Source organism: Suricata suricatta, chromosome 13 (assembly GCF_006229205.1).
Source record: "Suricata suricatta isolate VVHF042 chromosome 13, meerkat_22Aug2017_6uvM2_HiC, whole genome shotgun sequence".
Classification (NCBI taxonomy): domain Eukaryota; kingdom Metazoa; phylum Chordata; class Mammalia; order Carnivora; family Herpestidae; genus Suricata; species Suricata suricatta.
Window position 1 is genome coordinate 9,663,756 of NC_043712.1, and position 20,836 is coordinate 9,684,591.

General features: G+C 38.9%; 1 protein-coding gene across 1 annotated transcript in view; it reads left to right on the top strand.

Annotated features, from left to right (window-relative positions):
- Positions 1-20,836, top strand: part of SCAI (suppressor of cancer cell invasion) — a 138,080-nt gene that overhangs the window by 85,581 nt on the left and 31,663 nt on the right. Inside the window, exons 4-12 of the mRNA XM_029920735.1 lie at positions 6,830-6,925; positions 7,478-7,564; positions 8,626-8,724; positions 14,656-14,752; positions 16,508-16,606; positions 16,762-16,914; positions 18,910-19,011; positions 19,499-19,600; positions 20,306-20,384. Coding sequence (XP_029776595.1) covers positions 6,830-6,925; positions 7,478-7,564; positions 8,626-8,724; positions 14,656-14,752; positions 16,508-16,606; positions 16,762-16,914; positions 18,910-19,011; positions 19,499-19,600; positions 20,306-20,384 — 914 coding nt within the window. The remainder of the gene's footprint in view (positions 1-6,829; positions 6,926-7,477; positions 7,565-8,625; positions 8,725-14,655; positions 14,753-16,507; positions 16,607-16,761; positions 16,915-18,909; positions 19,012-19,498; positions 19,601-20,305; positions 20,385-20,836) is intronic.

Consider the following 20,836-nt stretch of genomic DNA (forward strand, 5'->3'; position numbering starts at 1 on the left):
TTGTTCATTTAATTTTTTTAAAAAATTTTAATGTTTATTCTTGAGAGAAAGAAGGGTGGGGGCAGATAGAGAGGGAGATACAGAATCCAAAGCAGGTTCCAGGCTCTGAGCTGTCAGGACAGAGCCCAATGCAGGGCTGGAACCCACAAACCGTGAGATCATGACCTGAGTCAAAGTCAGAAGCCCAACTGACAGAGCCACCCAGGCACCTCCCCCCCTTTTTAAAATTTTTAATATTTACTTTTGAGGAGAAAGAGAACAAGCAGGGGAGGGGCAGGGAGAGAGAGGGAGATAGAGGATCCAAAGTAGGCTCCACGCTGACAGCAGAGAGCCTGATGTGGGCTCAAACTCACATGTAGTATCATGACCTGAGCCAAAGTTGGACTCTTAACCAACTGAGCCCCTTAGGTGCCTCTAATTATTATTATTCTTTAAAGTTTACTTATTTATTTTGAGAGAGAGAGAGAGAGGATGCACGTGCTTGAGTGAGCGTGGGGTCAGGGAGGGAGGGAGGGAGAGAGAGAATCCCAAGCAGGCTTTGCAAGTCCGGGGCTCGAACTCAGTTAACAGTGAAATCATGGCCTGAGCTGAAATCAAGGGTCGGATGCTTAACTGACAGCCAACCAGGTACCCCAGAGGTATTTTTCCCCCTATTTTTATCTATGTATTTGTTTGTTTTTAGAGAGAGAGTATACAAGTGGGGAGAGTGACAGAGGAAGAGAGAAAGAATCTTAAGTAGGGTACATGCCAGTGGGAAGCCCAAGGCGAGGCTCAGTCTCACAACCCTGGGATTATGACCTGAGCCAAAATCAAGAGTCTGGTGCTCAGTTGACTGAACCACCCCAGGTTCCCCTATAGCTGGGGTGGCAGATGTTCTAAATTATTTTGAGGAAAATACTATAGAATTTAGCCAACATTGTTCATAGCTATATCAGAAAATATTTGCATACTACAGCTCACTGTCGGGAGTCTTGTTCTGGCCTTTTGGATCACCATTTATGTGCTTTCCGCCCTCATACAAAGTCCATAGTCATGGCATAAAACACTGAGTTCCATCTAGTTGTATTTTGTCTCTTAACAGAATGTATTACTGAGGCATATTACAACTGTCAGTTCGGGAAACTCAGAGGAACTTGCAGGCACATGCTTCCTTGAAAGTTTGCCTAAAGACTTCACACATATCTGTAAAGAAGCACCCGAGAGTTGTCAGTTCCCGAGGAGGTGATGGTGATGTTGCGTCTTAATGCTGCTAGGTAATAAAACAGTCTTCTTGCAGCAGCTACATGATAAGAGACTTAAAGAATCTGGCAGCAACTTCAATTTTAAAATATATCATTAGCTCTTTCTCACGGGAGGTACATGGAGACATTTAAAAAAAGAGGAAAACTTGGAATAAATGTGGAAACTGGTGTCTGTAGTTAACCTGTTTCTGTAATCTGAAATGAATTTCTCCTTATCATAAGGATAATGGGAATGGATTTTAGAATGCAGTTATAGCCCATTCTTGTTACGTATACCTGAAATTTTCATGTAGGAAAACCTTTTGCTCTTTCTTTATTGTCCTAAAATCTGGTAGAGAAATGCATATCTTCTCTCACTTATTAACTCTACTTACAAAATTTACCTTTTCCTCATTATCCCATAACTATTCAAAATTATTAGTATGAAGATGTTTACTGCAGCATTTTTATAACGGGGAAAAACTGGAGGCAATATAAATGTTAGGAAGGGATTAGTTAAATAATTTGGTTGTTGTATACAGTAAATGTTGATATAATTGTATATGTATTTTAAAACCCTGATATATTATTAAATTTAAAAGGCATATGAAAATAAATAAATAATAAAATAAAAGGCATGTTATAGAATATTATAAGTAGTTTGATCCCATTTATGTAAAATAATAGAAAACCTCACATATTTACTTAAATGTACATAGAAAATGCATCCTACGCAATCTGTGGTTGTTTCTGGGGGCTAGAATTGAGAGAAGCAATAGGGTATTTTTTACTTCTTGCTCTATACACTGTATAGCGTTTCTGTTTTTCAAGAGACTTCTATTATTTTCAGAATTGAAAAAGAAAGAAAAAAATATAAGATCTCTGTGGTAGATTGCTTATAGGAATCCTTCCGTTCCTTGTATCCAGGCCCATGAGTCACCCCCTCCCACACGGACTCTGGGCTTGGCCATGACGATTGCTGGAGCCAATAGGGCGGTGCACACATGACGCAAGGAATCGAAAAGAATGGTGCACAGTAGAGCGGCCCTCTCTTTTGCTGCTTTCGGGATCCTTGCAACCAACCTCATGGAAACTGAGCTAGCCTTAGTTGGATGAGAACCACATGACCCCGCACCCTAGCTGCCAGCCAGGCAACGGCGAGATGTCTGAGGGAGGCCATCCACCGCCAGCTGTCCGCAAGCGCGTGAGCGAGGTCGGGCTGAGACTTGTGCTCAGTGCTATTAGCTGGTAACTGCCTTTCTTCCTCTTACATATTGCCTTGGTTCTCTCTCTCTCTTTGACCATCTCTTTTCCTCTTGCTTATCCAGATCTCTCTCTTTAAGCAACTTTCCCTGACTCCCCAAGAAGCCATATATGTCTCTTTTCTACAGTCTTCTATTACTTTTACTAAGTACCATATAATTTAATACTTACGTGCTATTTTTTATCTTTTTCTGTATGTGTGTTATTCTTTTCTATTTAACTAAATAATAAACTCTTTGATTGTAGAAATCATATTTCACATCACATTCTCTGGCCTTCATAGTACTTAGCACTTGATAGAATTATACGTAGTAACTACACCTTGCCTAATTGCAGGGTAAGTGTTACCAGTAGCAAAACACCCAGCTGGGGCAGGAGAACTGCTATGCAGGGGCGCCTGGGGGGCTCAGCTGGTTAAGCCTCCGACTCTTGGTTTTGGCTCAGTTCATGATCTCATGGTTTGTGGGTTCGAGCCCCATGTCGAGTTCTGCACTGATAGCACAGAGCTTCCTTGCAATTCTCTCCCCGCCCCTTGCCTGTGCTCTTACTCTCTCTCTCAAAAGAAATAAATAAAAAACAAAAAAGAGAAATGCTCTACAAACATAAGCTATATCTGTTTCAGCTCTGTAGCTGTCTTATTTCCATGAAACTATGTATCCTTTGTTAAGTAAATTTAAAAAATATATAGCAGCTTTGTGTGTACGTGTGGGGAGAGTATCTTTCTTCTAATCTCGAACATGTATGTGTACTATGTACCGGTGCTACATATGTTTATATTAAACATGAAAAAAATGTTAATAATATGTTAAGTGAAAAAAGTTTACATTACAAAACAAGATAAATACTGTGGCTGTATACACAAATACTGTGTATGTATGAAATCTGGAAGGCTATATACCTCTCCCTCTCTGTCCACATCCCCAAACAACCAAACAACAAAATATACCTCAAATTTCTATATATTAGTATAGTTTATCATGAATATTGAGCTTACTTAGTTATGTGAGATAAATAAAGAATTTCTGGGATGCCTGGGTGACTCAATCAGTTGAGCGTTGCATTCTTGATTAAAGCCCAGGATGATCTCAGGATTTGTGAGATTCAGCCTCACGTTGGGCTCTGTGCTCACAGCAGGGAGCCTGCTTGGGATTCTCTTTCTCTGCTCTCTCTGCCCCTCTCCTGCTCGCTCGCTTGCTCTCTCTCAAAAAAAATAGTAAACGTAAAAAAAAAAGAAAAGGATTTCTTTTATCCTTGGAAGTTGAACTTAGGTTAAGTGAGAGAATTTATTTAAAAGTCTCTCCTTTTACTATGGAACATTTCATTGTTTCTCTGTTTTAAGTATTTTATAAACATTTGGGTCCTAGGGATCATTCTAAAATATAGCCTACACTTCCTGTCTTAATTGAAAATAGTGCTAGTGGTGATCAGAGGGATATTGATGTAGACAAAGTTATATCACCCCAGACAGGTAGATTAATGGAAAGGAGTGGAGAGCCCCCAAACAAAAACACTTTATCTGGCAACCCCAGGTAGAAGGGATCAGCCCTGAATTTATTATCTACGAAGCTTGGGATGGGATCTTGGGATTCATTGTACTATTCTCTACTTTTGTATATATCTGAAACTTTTCACCATAAAAAAAATTTAAGTTATAACTTAAAAAATAGAGATACCTTTCACAAATCAATAAAAATATGAGACACTGTGGTGATATGAACTAAGAAATATTAGACCTTTGTGCAAAGCATTGTAAAATTTAGTGGCTATTTTCAACATAAATGGAAAGAGATATTACTGACACTAAAAAGTACTTCTTTTAATTGTGCTGTTGTTTTAAAATATTTATTTATATATTTTGAGAGAGAGAGTGCCAGTGTGAGTGAGGGAAGGGCAGAGTGAGAGGGAAAGAGAGAGAATCCCAAGCAGGTTCTGCACGTGAAGTAATGACCTGAGTGGAAATCCAGAGTCAGATGCTTAGCCAACTGCACCACCCAGGTGCCCCAACATTAAAAGTTATTTTTAAGATGTCAGTTCTCCCCTCCAAGTACTAACCAGGCCTGACCCTGCTTAGCTTCCAAGATCAGACGAGATTGGGCGCGTGCAGGGTGGTATGGCTGTAGACAAGCTGTCATCAGTTCTCCAAATAGATGTCTAGATTCATTGAGATCTTATTAGAACCTGTTAGGATTTTTTTTTTTTTGGTAGAACTTTGATAAGCTAATGTTAAAGGTCATAGGCAAGTAAAAGGAACCAAGAACAGCTACAGTGTTCCTTAAAAAGAAGAAAGATGCCACACTTTTTTAAAAAGCTGTAATAATTAACAGAATGTTAATGAGGAAATAGAAAAACCAATAGAATAGAGCTGAGTCCCAACAAGAATAAGGGAAAATTGATGACTGCAATTCTAGTTCTGTCATATTAGTCAAGTCAAATGATTTATTTTTTTATTTTTTTAATTAAAATTAAAAAAAAATATTTATTCAGTTTTGAGAGACAGACTGGGAGCAGGAGAGGGGCAGAGAGGGAGACACAGAATCTGAAGCAGGTTCCAGGCTCTGAACTGTCAGCACAGCCCAATGCGGGGCTCAAACCCAGGAACTGAGAGATCATGACCTGGGTCCAAGTCACCCGAGTGCCCCTCATAGGTTTATTCTTGGGCTCTAATGAAGAGGTTTTGCCCTGAGGATGAGACTCAGTTGTAAGTGGTATTAATCGCCAGCATTTCTCAACTGTATCTTTTATATGTATGCATTAGAAAGTGTTGTATTTCTCAATTCTGGAAGTTCTGGAACTTATGGGTTCTCTCTTTTCCTTTTCAACCCTGCTTGCAACTAATTCTTTTCTGAGTTCATTTTTCTCGTGTTTTGTTAAGTGCAGCTAATAGTATCCAGCGCTGGTAACAGACTTTTCCCGGTTTCTTTGTATAAATCCGCAAGTTCATTAGTTACCTTGTGTCCTTTCCAAGTGATTGCAGGATGATGCTGTTTTGCCACAGTATTATATGTGTCATCATTTTTCCAGCCTTCAGTAACAGTTGCTGCTAAATTCCAATGCCAATGTTACATATGTTATGTATTTGTTATGGCAGTAGCCCATTCCTGGTATCCATTTCCGTATTGGCTTTTCCTCAATAAGGCTGCTGTAACAGCTACAACATTTTAGTGCGTTAGTACAGTAGAGACTTATTTCTAGCTCCCCTGTTAGCGATAAGTTGTCTGCAGTTCTGAGGCTCCATTTAAGTGTGCCTTACTCTGTGTTCCAGGCTGAGGAGCAGCCTACCTTGGTCTTGGGTTGGAGGGAGGTAAAAAAGCTGAACTACGTAGTATCTCTTATGTCATCTTCTCAGACATAGTGTGGGTAGCTTGCCATTATATTTCATTGGCCAAAGCAAGTGTTAAGGCCAGGCCTGTGTTCCTTATGACAGGGAGGAGTTTGTCTCTAAGGGGTGTATGGTGAGTCACCAGGTCCAAGAACAGGGATGTATACCGTCACCTCTAGGAAGAGGCTAGAATAATTGAGAACAACCATATCAACCTGCACAACCACTTCTAGATAGTGGAGTGTTTTCCAAAGTGCTAAGTTCTTCTATGAAGATAATAAGCATTTGGACTGTGAATAAGATTAGCCAGGGAGAGGGAGGAGAGTGCTAGAAACCTCATGAGACTAAGGGAAACCTTAGTCTACCGAGGAGACTAGGGATAAACAGAGGTAAGAGGGATGAATAGGACAGAACATGTCCTGGACTCTTGTTGTAGAACCATTTCTACTCCCAAAATTTACTCTTTTTTAGTGTTTTATTTATTTTTGATACAGAGAGAGACAGAGCACGAGCAGGGGAGGGTCAGAGAGAGAGGGAGACACAGAATCTGAAACAGGCTCCAGGCTCTGAGTTAGCTGTCAGCACAGAGCCTGACGCGGGGCTTGAACTCACGAACGTGAGATCTGACCTGAGCCAAAGTCGGAGGCTTAACCGACTGAGCCACCCAGGCGCCCCAAATTTACTTTTTTTTAAAAGACAGACTGGAGTTCCTGGGTAGCTGAGTAGGTTGAGTGTCTGACTTCAGCTCAGGTCATGATCTCATGTTTCATGGGTTTGAGCTCCACATCGGGCTCTGTGCTGACAGCTCGGAGCCTGAAGACTTCTTCGGATTCTGTGTCTCGTTCTCTCTGCCCGTCCCCTGCTTGTGCTCTGTCTCTGTCTCTCTCTCAAAAACCAATACATAAACTTAATAAATAAATAAAATCCTGAATGCCGATGCTTCAAGTCTATCTAGTTTGTACCGTCACAAGACCTAATTTCCAAATTGCATAAGATTGAATTAATGTATATTTGTTTGTTATTACAGAGATTTGCCCCAATATGGGCAGAAGCAGTGGCAGTCCTATTTTGGAAGAACTTTCGATGTTTACACCAAACTCTGGAAGTTCCAGCAGCAGCATCGGTAAAGGAATTTTATGTTTACAGGAGAGTGAAGGTCCATTTTATATCAGTCCCTCTTTCGACCTTTTTATCTCTTGGTTCATTTTAATATATTTCCTCTTCATGATGCAAATAAAAATAAATTGATTTTTTTTTCATTTTTATTTAAGGTTTTAAAATGTAATGTTCTCATCTGAGTTTTAAAGACAATATCATATCTGAAATGGTTCATATTAACTCTGACATAGGTAGGCTGATTCGTGGTTTCATTCTACTGTAGGTGTTGTTTATTGGTCAAAGCTATTTGGGGGTGTTGCTCTTAATTTTCATAAGCTTAGCTCAGAGAAGGTTCTTTTCATATTTCAGCTTACTTTAAATAGACATTTAATACTGCTTTTTGAATTTAATTGAATTATGATGTTGAAATCTCATGAAGAATTCATGAATTTGAATTCATGAATTTGGAATTTCATGCTGAATTGGGTGGTATTTTATCCTATTAAATTTACAGATTTGGTTGTTTTTGGAATTTATAGTCTCTTATTTCTATTTTCTTATCTCCTATGTAAAACAGACAAGTCTTGGATAATCGGTATGGCTTGAAGCGGTGGCAAATAGGGGAAATTGCTTCTAAGATTGGGCAGCTATACTACCATTATTAGTAAGTGAATTGCATATGGAAAAAATAAAGCGTTCTCCTGGTTTAAACACAGCATGCAGAAGTATACTTACTTGGCAGGAGGGAAAACTACAGAGTTACAAGTGAAACCCCAGATCATAGTCATCAGAACAGTATTAGGAAATAAATGACCTTCCATAATCCGAGTAACATTATGTGCTTCAAAGGCTTACCTTCCAAAGAGTTTATTTTCATAGACTTATTTAATCCTTAAATGATTATGATCTCGGTTTTAGATAAACCATCAATACTAAATGAATTCATAGTTCTTAATGGTTTCGCTTAAATCTTAATACGTAACTTGTGTGTTTGAATGAGTGGTTTTGGGGGGAATACTTTAAAACTCATACTTGTAAGGTATATCTAAAAGGTCCTGTAAAGCAAATAAAGATAATTTTGATTATATCCTTAGTGATGAGTCAAGGAAAGAAGAGAACTCCTTTTAGGAATCTAAATTTCATAACGTAATATCAGTTATATCATAAAAAGCTTAGACCATATGGAATGTCTTCCTCTTTCTGTCTTTTGGCATGCCATCCATCATTCCCCTGTTAAAACCACTGGGGTAGAATATTTTCTTAAGAAGTCCCTTGTAAAACTAAACATGTTAGGGAACCTCATACATCACCTTCTGAAGGTTAGTATGGACTAGTCCATTTCTGAGTCCTGTGGGAAAAAACTGAAGAAATGAACCAAAGGACAAGTGACCGTGTATAGATATGAGGAAGGTCACGAAAGGTCTGGTGGAAAGATGTAACTGGGTGGAGTGCTATTTGGAGAATCCCTCAAAGAATGAAAATAATATGTACTTTGGATTGGCATCAAAAAAGGCTTGGGAGCAGTGGGGAGGTGTTTTTTTTTTTTTTTTTTAATTATCATTATTTTTACACATATTGCAATGGTGATGTGATCATTGTTTTGCTGATTCAAATTTAGGTTAGTCGTTCCCCTCCCCTTGTGTAGAGGAATAGCAGGGGAATGAAACAATATTCATCATAAACAGTTTGAGACACTGTCAGATATAAAGATTTTTTTCCCCATAGCCTGCGCACATCTGAGACCAGCTATCTGAATGAGGCTTTCTCCTTCTATTCTGCAATCAGACAGAGATCATATTATTCTCAAGTCAATAAAGAGGACAGGTATGCACCTACTATGTTTTTATAAAGTGCTAAAACACTCGAATTTTTAGTCTGTGTCGAAATTATGCAGCGAAGTACACATTTGTTTATAACTTTTATTCATTTAAATGGGCTTTATTGTGTGCCTTACAATGTATCTAGACCTTCTTCAGCATACAGAGGTAAGTTACCTAAAAGCAATAAATGTTATATATGTTTTAGCAGATGTCACAGTACCCGAGTGGAGTCAGAGCACAAAGAAGGGGTTGATTGTTTCTATATGAAAGATTAAGGTCACACAAATTTTCATAGAAGAGAAGCACCTCCAAAGTGAGGTTTAGCTGATAACCTTTGTTCTTTTTAGCTTGTGTAATTTGAATTCATATGCATTCAGAAGCCTGTTGACAGCTGTCTGTGGGACTAAAGACAAGGCTACTATTGCAATTTACATAGTATCTTATAAACCGGATATGTTATAGTTGCATAGCTCCCCACTAAGGAAAAAAGAATCACGTAGAAATCATTCATTCCCAGTAGTAATCTACTGAGCACTTACACCTCTGGCAGTGTGGTAGACGCTGCGGTGAGAGGAGAAGAAAGAAAAGAAGGTGTGCAGGTGTTCTCTTTTCCTTCCAGAGGATTCTCTTCTCAGGAGAGCTACAGACATATTTGGGGCACAGGTAGACTAATGTTAATTCCAGATGAAGACGGAATTGCTGAAGAAGTCAGGGTTTTCCTGGAGAATCTTTGTTGCTAGTATTCCAAGAATTGTTAGAAGAGAAAGTTCAGGCACAGAAGATCTGAATGTCCTGCCTACTGCCAGCAACAGAACTCACGGTTGTTATATAGTAAAAAGATTATATTCTCTTAGCAGTAGATGAAAACATAATTTTGACATCTTTTTCTAGAGAACACTTAGTGGTTGGCTATCATAAGCCTTCCAGCTAAACAGCAACATGTTTTGGAAAGCCTCACTCTTGTAAATCCCCTTCAGGCCCTAGAAGATCTCGTTCAGGCTCGTCCAGAGGAGTTTGCTTGATACACGCAAGGCACGCAGATCCTAGAGTCTCCATTTCCCCCCCGAAGTCGTCACTGTGCTCACTCTTGCACCAGAAGATCCGTTAGTTACCTCCCCTTCAGGTTTTCTTATGGCTTCCTTCACGTATTTCCACTACACTTCTATTTTGTCAGACTCCCACCTGCTTTTCTTTATTCATATTGTTCAGTTTGTCTGAATTTTTGGTGAGGTAAATTTTACTTCTAAAAATACACAGAGGGACGCCTGAGTGGCTCAGTCAGTTAAGCCTCCGACTTCGGCTCAGGTCTGATCTCACGTTCGTGGGTTGGAGCCCCACATCAGGCTCTGTGCTGACGGCTAGCTCAGAGCCTGGAGCCTGCTTCCAGTTCTGTGTCTCCTTCTCTCTCTGCCCCTCCCCCTCTCATGCTCTGTCTCTCTCTGTATCAAAAATAAATAAAACATTTAAAATAAATAAAAATAAATAAAAATACACAGAAAGGCTTTATGATGTCTTCTCAGCACGAAAAACACATGTAAGGAAAAAACTATTTTAAGCAACAGTGAAATACCTTGTATAATTCACTTTTCTGCTTTTTCTAATTTACTCAAAGGGAAATTGGCCTTGGGCCCCTTGGCTTCAAATCCAGCAATTTCATTTATGAAAATCATTTTCTGTCCTAATGGCAAATGCCACATATGAATGGTTTTCCTGTGCTGCCTCCTAGAGCAAGGCGGATGAACAGAGGTAGGAGTATTTGGAACCATGACGATAAAGTCTCTTGCCTTAGGCCACTAAATTAGCATCAAAGGACAACCCTGTGTGTAGAATCCTTCCCTTGCTCCCTGTACTTTAGGAAGGACTTTATTCAGTTGGTAGGTTGTTTGTTTCTTCGTTCAGACAGAGCAGGGGGACAGTCAAGGTAGCAGTTGGTGACGGCTGCTAAAATGAATAGCTGGTTGATTAAAACTAAGTAAGAAAGTATTGCACAATTTCACAGCTGCTTTAAAAGCAAAAATCTCTCCTCAGAGCGCAGGTCCTCTCGGTACTGTGTCAGTACCTACAGACTGTGTTAGAGCCAGGAGGCATGGTACATTTCAGCAACCACCAAAGTGACTGCCTGTCACTAAGCATCAGCAAATGCTCATGCCAAGGGCCCGTCCTATTTAGTAGAGGAGACGAGATGTTGCCATGTAATCACTTGTCCTAGGAGCCACAAACCCTGACTGTTGCAAATGGCTAAGGCTGAACCTGGTCAGAGTTAGATGTGGGGATGGTGAAATTTCTGAGTACCTAGAAGCTTGGGGACACATTGCAGTAAGCCACCTCAGAAAATAGTTTCTCAGGGAAATGTATAAAGAGGGAGTGTCTTAGAACGAGTGGGCCTGGCAGGCTGGACAAAACTACAGTTCTGAAGTGCCCAGATGTCAAGAAAATCATGATGTCAAATTCAGTGGGGACAGTATTGGAAGTTTCATGTTGTGGGAAACGTGAATCTAAACTTGAGGACCTTGACACTTCCTGGCAGCGGTGTCTATAGGGAGGGTGTGATGTGGACCTTTCCAGTGTGGTTCACTGGATGCTTTTTTCTTCTGCAGTTTCATGTTATCAGGCGGTGGACTGTGGCCCTGCCTGGGACAGCCTCTTGTGTGTATATGTGGACAGCACGGACTTACTTATCTGTGCTTTGCTGCAGTTCAACACAGTGGTTTCCAAAATAGAATACATCCACCTACTTCTGTATGTTTATTTAATACAGTGGTTGGCATACCGTGCCCTATTTTTGAACCATCTGGTAGCTTGGAATCCTTTTTATATTTTTAAAGTGCTATGAAAAAAGAAAAAATGTGCTGCAGACCCGCTATGTGCCTGCAAAGCCTGAAACATTTACTGTCTGGCCATTTACAAAATTTTCCCAGTCATTGTTCAGGATGTTTATGTAATCTGTATGACATAGGAGTGTAATCTATGATACAGACCCATAGAACCTTTTAATTTTACCAAAACATGAAAAGAATTGTCTTATTAATATTTCAACTACGAATTGGCATCATCCTGCAAATTTTCCTCCTGTTTTGAATTCCATTTCTGATAGTGTGGCAGGCTAGATAATCTAAACTAGTTTTCCCAAAACACCTAGAGATGCTGACTGAGCAGATCACCTGTCCTTGACAGCAGTTCAGCTGTCAAGAAAGAGAGGGGAGGGGCGCCTGGGTGGCTCAGTTCATTAGGCATCCAACTTCGGCTCGGGTCATGATCTCACTGTTCTGAGTTCGAGCCCCACCTCAGGCTCTGTGCCAATAGCTGAGAACCTGGAGCCTGCTTCAGATTCTATGTCTCTGTCTCTCTCTGCTCCTTCCTCACTCATGCTCTGTCTCTGTCTCTCAAAAATAAATAAACAGTAAAAAATCTTTAAAAAGAAAAGACAGTAGGTGGAATCCTCAGGTTATTAACCCTGTGACCAGTGCTGTGACAACCTTGCAAGAGAATGGTTGGTTTTGGTGACATAAAAGAACTACTAAGGATTTCTTTAGGAAGTTAGGAATGGAATGTGTAAAAAAAAAAAAAGTATAATTAGCGCACACACACACAAAACCAAAGTAGAAATAAATCCAAGTACACTGGTAATTATAGTAAGTGAAGGTGATCTAAACTTCCTAGGTAGAAGTCAGAAATTATCAGTATGCCTTTTTTAAAAAAATCCAGTAATCTAGTGTTTACAAAAGATTTCCCAAAGATACAAGGTACACAGAAAAAGCTAAAATAGATACCAAGCGGAAGAAAAGCCCTATATATATGTTTATTTATTGTTTTGAGAGTGAGCAGGGGAAGGTCAGAGAGAGAGAGAATTACAAGCAGCCTCCACATCATCAGTGCAGAGACACATATGGGGCCCGAACCCACAAACAATTCCTGAGATCATGACTCGAATTGAAATCAAGAGATGGATACTCAACTGACTGAGCTACCCAGGCACCCTGAAATGCCACTGTATCTAAGGCAGAGAGCATTATTAAGGATAGAGCTTTATTTCATAATGATAAAAGGAACAACTCAAAAAATATAAAAATTCTAAACTTTTATATGCCCATTAATGTAACATTATAATAAACAAAAAAATTGGCATATTTTCTGGGAGAAGTTGACACATGGTCCAATATACAAGATTTTTAATATACTATGTCTATGAATTATAAGACAAGTAATGAGATTTATGTAACATAATTAAAACCTTGATCTATTGTGCTTAAAAACTGCCTACAACAAGCGAATTCACTTAATTTTCAAACTTATATGAAGCTTTTGTGAAATTGACTTACACCTGACACAAGACAGGTTTCAGTTATTTTCAAGTATATGCTGTCTAACCATGGTGCCATTAAAAATTAAGAATGACAACATAGTTTTCCAAAAAAGTCAATAAATCTTATCAATTAGTCAGCACATTTCTAAATAACTCCTGGGTCAAAGAGGAATTTAAAAATTTTTGATTATGGAAAATGTCAAACATCTATAAAAAATCTACTTTTGTAAGGTTATTATAATTGTAATGTAGGTTGTGGAAATTGGAAATACCAGGTTTGATATCCCTTACTGGGGGTGAGTATACAGGGTCAGGTGTGAAGAGATACAATATTGGTTGTAAATAGCCGTAAGCTAAAGATAGTAAGGAAGAGGTGTGAGCAAGCGATGGAAGATATAAAAGACTGGGGAGAGCACTGGAGGGCACAGAAGGGGCGACTAGGAAGCCGCACAGGATGGTTCGGTCGGTTTAGCATCTGACTCTTGATTTTGGCTCAGGTCATGATCTCAGGACTGTGGGATCTAGCCCCCAGCCTCCATGTCAGCTTGGAGCCTGCTTAAGCCTCTCTCTCTCTCTCTCTCTCTCTCTCTCTCTCTCTCAGCCCCTCTGCCCCACTTGTGCTCTCTTTCTATAAAAACAAAACAAAATACTCAGGGAAAAAGAAAAGCACTGTAAGAGATCCAAACCCTGCCAAAGCAACAGTAAGATAAAATGTAAATGGTCCAAGTACCTGAGTCTATGAAGCAGATATTGTCAAAGTGGATTAAATCGCTAACTATACATTGTCTGCATAAAATGGGTCAGGGGACCTGGGTGGCTCAGTCATTCAACTCTTGGTTTCAACTAAGATCATGATCTCACAGTTTTTGAGTTCGATCCCCACATCAGACTCTGTTGGCAGCTCAGAGCCTGGAGCCTGCTTCAGACTCTGTGTCTCCCTCTCTCTCTGCCCCTCCCCTACTCATGCTGTCTCTCTCTGTCTCTCAAAAATAAATAAACATTAAGAAAAAATGGGTCACAGTGAAAAGTTACAGGAACTTGAAAGTAAAGGAATAGAAAAAGGGCATACAAACCATAAACCTAGGAAACCTGGTTTGATTATATTAATATCAGAAAATAAGATTCCAAAACGAAGAATGTTCTCTCTTTTCACCTCATATTGTCCTGCCTGTTGTCTTCTACTCTTTATCGTCTTCCCTCAAACATCACTCTCTCGGAAGCTTTCTCTGTAGGCTCAAATAGCATCCTTTCTCCTGTCAGTGCACTTATTCCGCTGTGTTTATGTGTCTGTACGTCTCCGGTATGTATTAGGTAGCTTCCTGCCTCGGAGATCTATGAAGAGGGGGCTGCATCTATAGTTGTTTGTCTTAATCATTTCTCTAGCACTTAACAGGGTGCTTGATGCATCTAAGTCCTCAGTGGGTATTTGTTCAATGAATGAATTTGTGAATGAACATAATGAATCTGTGAGTAAGAAATGTGTTCAACGCAGCTGTAGGTTATATGCAGAAATGTTCATTATTGTGCAAAATAGGATCTAAAAGAGTTTAAAAGCTGTCAGAAAGTTGGAAAAATCAAAGAGCATGTTTTCTTTTTTAATCTAATGAGTAATTTCCCATTTATCTGCCGTAGACCTGAGTTGGTTGTTAAGAAGCTTCGATACTATGCAAGATTTATCGTAGTTTGTCTTCTTCTCAACAAAATGGATGTTGTGAAGGATTTGGTGAAGGTAAATGTACTTTAAAAGTATTAAAATCTTGGGGTGTGTGGGTGGCTCAGTCGGTTAAGCATCTGACTCTTGATTTTGGCTCAGGTTATAATCTCACAGTTTGTGAGTTCAAGCCCTACATCAGGTTCTGCGCTGACAATGTGGAGCCTGCTTGGGATTCTCTCTCTCTCTCTCTCTCTCTCTCTCTCTCTCTCTCTCTCTCTCTCTTTCTCACTCTGCCCCTCTCCCACGTGTGTGTGAACATGCGTGCCCCCACACACACTCTCTCTTTCTCTCTCAAAATAAAATAAAAAGAAGTAAAATTTTAAAATAAATAAAATTATTAAAATCCTACTCTATAATTATGTATGGATAACTGCTTTTTAAAGAATAGATTTAAGATAGAAAACAATTTTATACTATCTAAACCATTACAACATTCAAAAGTGTGGTAACTTCAGATAAGGGTAATGCTAAAAGAATATTCCCACTCTCTTCATATTTCAAATACACGCTAGCCAGAGACAATTCTCTTAATTCCTTGTTTTTGTCCCTTAAGCGTGTTTCGCATTTCACCATCCATCAATGGATGGTTACAAAATGCAAACAAAAGTTAAAATAATTGGTTTAAGAGGAAATAATTGAAAGGTTGGGTCTAGAAGAAGCATTAATGTTTTACAAAGGTATTGTGAATGAGTTTGGGTTTTTCCCTCCTCTTACTGTGTGGGCATCAGGGTCCTTCATTACCTCAGGGAAATAAGAGGTGGGCTCACCTACTGTCCCTAATTACTGCACCCCCTCTTCCGGCTGCACTCTGCATTCAGCCAGCTGTTTGAGCGGCATACTTAATTTTTGGTACTCAAGTATCAGATGTTACTTTTGGCAGGTCCTTCTCTGTCTGGCTCCACCTCTAGTTACTAATAAGAGTGTTTCCAAAACACAGTATGATATAAATCCAAAAAAAAAAAAATCATCGAGACAGCCTTCATTTGTTTTTAAGCGTTAAAAGCTTGGGGTTTTACCTTTAATAAATCAATTACAGGGATGCCTGGGTGGGTTAGTCACTTAAGCATCCAGCTTCAGCTCAGGTCATGATCTCACAGATTATGGGTTCAAGCCCTGCGTTGGGCTCTGTGCTGATAGCTCAGAGCCTGGAGCCTGCTTCAGATTCTATATCTCCCTCTCTCTCTGACCCTCCCCTGCTCACATTCTCTCTCTCTCAAATATAAATTTAAAAAATAAACCATGAAAAATTAAAAAAAATAAATCAATTGCTGATTTAGAATTGAGTAGATATACGTCACTCTGGATCTTATGAAGATCTTGTTGATGTGTATCATTCTGGAGTCTTTTATTTAAAAGCAAACTAAAGTAGTTTTCTTCATTTGGACTATAATTGGGACCGTATATTGATAATACTCAAGCTTCTCTATTTTGATAATAATCAAGCTTCTTAATTATATCAGTTTCTGTCAAGAATATGGTATGGGGGCACCTGGGTGGCTCAGTCTGTTGAGCGTCCGAATTCAGCTCAGATCATGATCTCACGGTTCATGGGTTTGAGCCCCGCATTAGGCTCTGTGCTGACAGCTCAGAGCCTGGAGCCTGCTTCCAATTTTGTGTGTCCCTCTCTCTCTGTCCCTCCCCTGCTCATGATCTGTCTCTGAAAAATAAATAAATGTTAAAAAAAAAAGAGAGAATATGGTACAATATAGCATTCTGTTTGTATGTGTTTTTTCCCCATAACTGTTTTCCTTTGTGATGTTTTAAAATCAGGAATTATCAGATGAAATCGAAGATTATACTCACCGCTTTAATACTGAAGATCAAGTGGAATGGAACTTGGTGCTTCAAGAAGTAGCAGCTTTCATTGAGGTCAGTTTTTGACAAGAAAGATTGTAATAATTATGGAGAAGTAAATGCGTACGTGATGTATGTTTTTATTGTATTGTACACGTCAAGAAGAAGGAATAATTTATCATATTGACACTTTGCCATAGCCAACAACTACTTACTGCTTTTTTCTCCAGGCGGACCCTGTAATGGTATTGAATGATGATAATACCATTGTTATCACATCTAATCGCCTTGCTGAAACAGGGGCACCGTTGCTGGAACAGGGCATGATCGTGGGACAGTTGTCTCTGGCCGATGCACTCATTATTGGTAATTGTAATAACCAGGTAAAGAATTGTGACAGAATTATGCTTAAAATTCACTTTGAAAAATAGCACTTTCTTATTATTACAGAATTACTATTTCCTTGTAAATATCCTAAGTCCATTTGCGAGGAGATGTTTGATTAAATTACACAGTGTTCACATATGGGCTGTATTACAGGCATTTAAAGGTTTAGAAAGAATTTTTAATTGCAGAGGATGATATATTCATGATATAATTAGTAAAAGTAAACTTGGTATGGAGCTATGTAAACAGAATTATTTCATATATGTTAACATGTCTGTATACATATATGCACAGGCAAAAGGACTAGGAAGAAATTTACCAATATCATAAAAGGTTTATCTCTGAATAGCAGAATTATAGGTAATTTTTATTTTCTTCTTTACAACCTTCTAAATCTGTATATTACTTTTACAGTCAGGCAAAAAAGAAGGAAGAATTATTTTTAGGTATATTTGTCATAGCAAATTCCAGATTTTTTTGGTGACAGAGTAATTCCATGATGATGAGGATTTAATGTACCAGAAATATAAGTTTATTGGAAATTATGGGATCTCATAAAAATGTTGAGTGAACACAGTTTTCTATATGGATTACTTACACAAGTCTTAATTTTGGGTCCTTCTCACACCTTTCATTTTTGTTAGTGTTAACTTTTTCTAGTACTTCTCCAGTTTTAGCTTTTAAAAGCCATTGGTTTGCAAATTTAATTTAAATTAAAACATTGTCTGCCTATGGGCAGAAGACATTAACAGACTTTTCTCCAAAGACATACAGATGGCCAACAGACACATGAAAAGATGCTCGACATCACTCATTATCAGGGAAATGCAAATCAAAACTACACTGAGATATCACCTCACACCTATCAGAATGGCTAAATCAAAAGCATAAGACACAAGTGTTGGTAAGGATGTGGAAAAAAAGCAACCCTCTTACACTGTTGGTGGACGTGCAAACTGGTACAGCCACTCTGGAAAACAGTATGGAAGTTCCTCCAAGAAGTAAAAATAGAATCACCTTATGATCAAATAATTCCACTACTGGGTATTTACCCAAAGAATACACAACCATATTTTCAAAGGGATAAATGCATGCCTATGTTCTTTGCAGCCTTATTTACAATAGCCACACTGTGGAAGCAGCCCAAGTGTTCATCAGTAGATGAGTGTATGTATGAAAAAGAGGTGGTGTGTATATACAATGGAATATTCTTCAACCTTAAAATCTTGCCATTTGCAACAACATGAATGGAGCTAGAGAGTATAATGCTAAGTGAAGTAAGTGAGGGAAACACAAGTACCATATGATTTCACTCATGTATGGAATTTAAGAAACAAAACAAATGATAAAAGGGAAAAAAGAGAGACAAACCAAGAAAAAGATATTTAACTATAGAGAACAAACTGATGGTTACCAGAGGGGAGGTGGGTAGGGGGAAGGGTGAAATAGGTGATGGGGAAGAAAGCATAAACTTAACATGATTAAAAAACAATAATAATAAAAAGACATTCCCTGCCCCAAGTTCTGTATATTATTCAAAACAGAAAAGGATGTGGTCTTAAACATTGCATAAGGCCAAAGTGTACTGAAGAGGTTATGAAATACGGGCCATAGCGCTATTTCAGCAGGCTGCCTTGCCAAATGTTTTTGTTTTTGTTTTTTAGCATGTATTTTTTAAGGACCCTAATATAGGTCCTGTTGTTTACATGACTGCTTTTTACATTTTTAAAAATACCCGAGAAAATTGATGGATAGAGATATAAATAGATGGAGAGATACATGATAAAGCAAATACAGAAAATGTTAATGGTATAGAATCTAGATACAATGTATAATTCTTTTAATTTTCTGTCTTTTGAAAATTTTTATAATAAAACACTGGGGAATAAATTACCTTGTGTCATTAAGTATACGTGAATGTCAGGAGTAATACGATCAGAGACTTCTAGGTCTGTGTACTGTATTAATGGTAAGGTTTGTTTTCCTTGCAGGTTAAGTTTAGTGAGCTGACTGTTGACATGTTCCGGATGTTACAAGCCCTGGAAAGGGAGCCAATGAATTTAGCTTCACAGATGAATAAACCAGGAATGCAGGTGATCTCTCTGCATTTGCAATTTTGGTAACACCGTTATTGCTTCTGCTCCTCATGGAATGCTGCTGCTATTCAACAAATGCTATGCATGTGAATAAAGAATTCTCTCGATGTGGGGCGCCTGGGTGGCTCAGTCGGTTAAGCCTCCGGCTTCGGCTCAGGTCAGATCTCATGTTCGTGGATTCGAGCCCCGCGTCAGGCTCTGTGCTGACAGCTCAGAGCCTGGAGCCTGCTTCCGGTTCTGTGTCTCCTTCTCTCTCTGCCCCTCCCCCTCTCATGCTCTGTCTCTCTCTGTATCAAAAATAAATAAAACATTAAAAAATGTAAAAAAAAATTCTCTCGATGAGACACAGGAGAGATAAGCACAATAATAGTAACATGGGGTAAAAAAAAAAGTTATTTGATGAAGAGTATAGTAAAAATCGGCACTGATAATTCATCTGTTAAAATCAGCCCGTATGTGTCTTGTTTTCTGTGTGTAAATATAGGAATCAGCTGATAAACCTACCAGACGAGAAAACCCCCACAAGTATCTGCTCTACAAACCAACCTTCAGCCAACTATACACGTTCTTAGCAGCATCTTTTAAGGTATATATGATTCAGTACTTTTTATTATGTGGGGAAGGGGTGCCCTAAAGAGAATCTGAGAGTCATTCTTTTCTCTGAATATTTGAGTCAAGAATTTAGATAAAATATGAAAATGAAATCCACATTCAGTATACCTAATCACAGCTATTTTGGGAATGGAAATTGCTCATGTTGTTTTGAATGTTCCTTACCCTTAATTAAGGAGAGCATTGGTTAATTATCATTCTTCTTTCTCCAGGTTGTTATTACTAACGTACTGTAGACATAGCAGTCAGAGTGCACAGGCGTGCTCTATATTCAGGCGGCTCTGGGGAGCCCTGTGGTCATCTGAAAGAACCATGGAAGTAGTGAATTCCTCCCAGAGTTTAGGGGGAGGAAGCCGGGGCAGGAGTTTACCTTGTAGACCTAATAGTCAGGATCTTTACTTTACCATTTCAGGGTTTGCAGAGAACAATCTCTAAATGATGAGGTTTTTTAAGGCAGAAAATGTCTTCAAAACTTTTGGCAATAGTTATAGATTATAGATTCATAATGACTCTTTGATGTATAAAGAGTTATGAGTTGGAACCAGCAAGAGTGACTGTCCTCTTGGAGAAGACAGTGATACCTTACATTAGCTTCTTGTTGTCCCTGCAGCGTTAACATGTCAGAAACGTTGAATAAAACTGTGCGTTGTTTTGTATATGTGATTTTCTTTAATTTCAGGAGCTGCCCGCCAATAGCGTACTCCTGATTTACCTGTCAGCCACTGGCGTTTTCCCCACAGGTCGTTCTGATAGTGAAGGTACAATAAAGGAATGCTCCCTGTCATGAGCAGGGCTTGAATTCTCTTTATTTTCTACAAGATGATGGCCCATAGCCCGCAGACCATCCCAAGCTTTCCAGAGAGGCTTCCAGATTTGAAGCCTGGTCTCTTTGTTGAATTGGCAATCTTGTAGACACCCCAGTCTATTTTTTTGCTGAAATATTATACTGATCCACGAATCATCAGCAAATTCACATACTAAAAGCATGCCTCACTGTCAAATTTGCCAAAGGCACATATATATTTCTATACACATGGAATCACTGAGCCTAACTTTCGACTCCACATCATTGAATTTTTCTGGGCTGTTAATGTGTCAGGGAATCTGGTCAGCGGCTTCATTGTGGCTGAAAGTCTTTGTAGAAATCAGTACATTGCTGTAACTGTGAAAGTTCAAGTCCTTGTCATGATTTTGTTTCTGTCCTTTATTT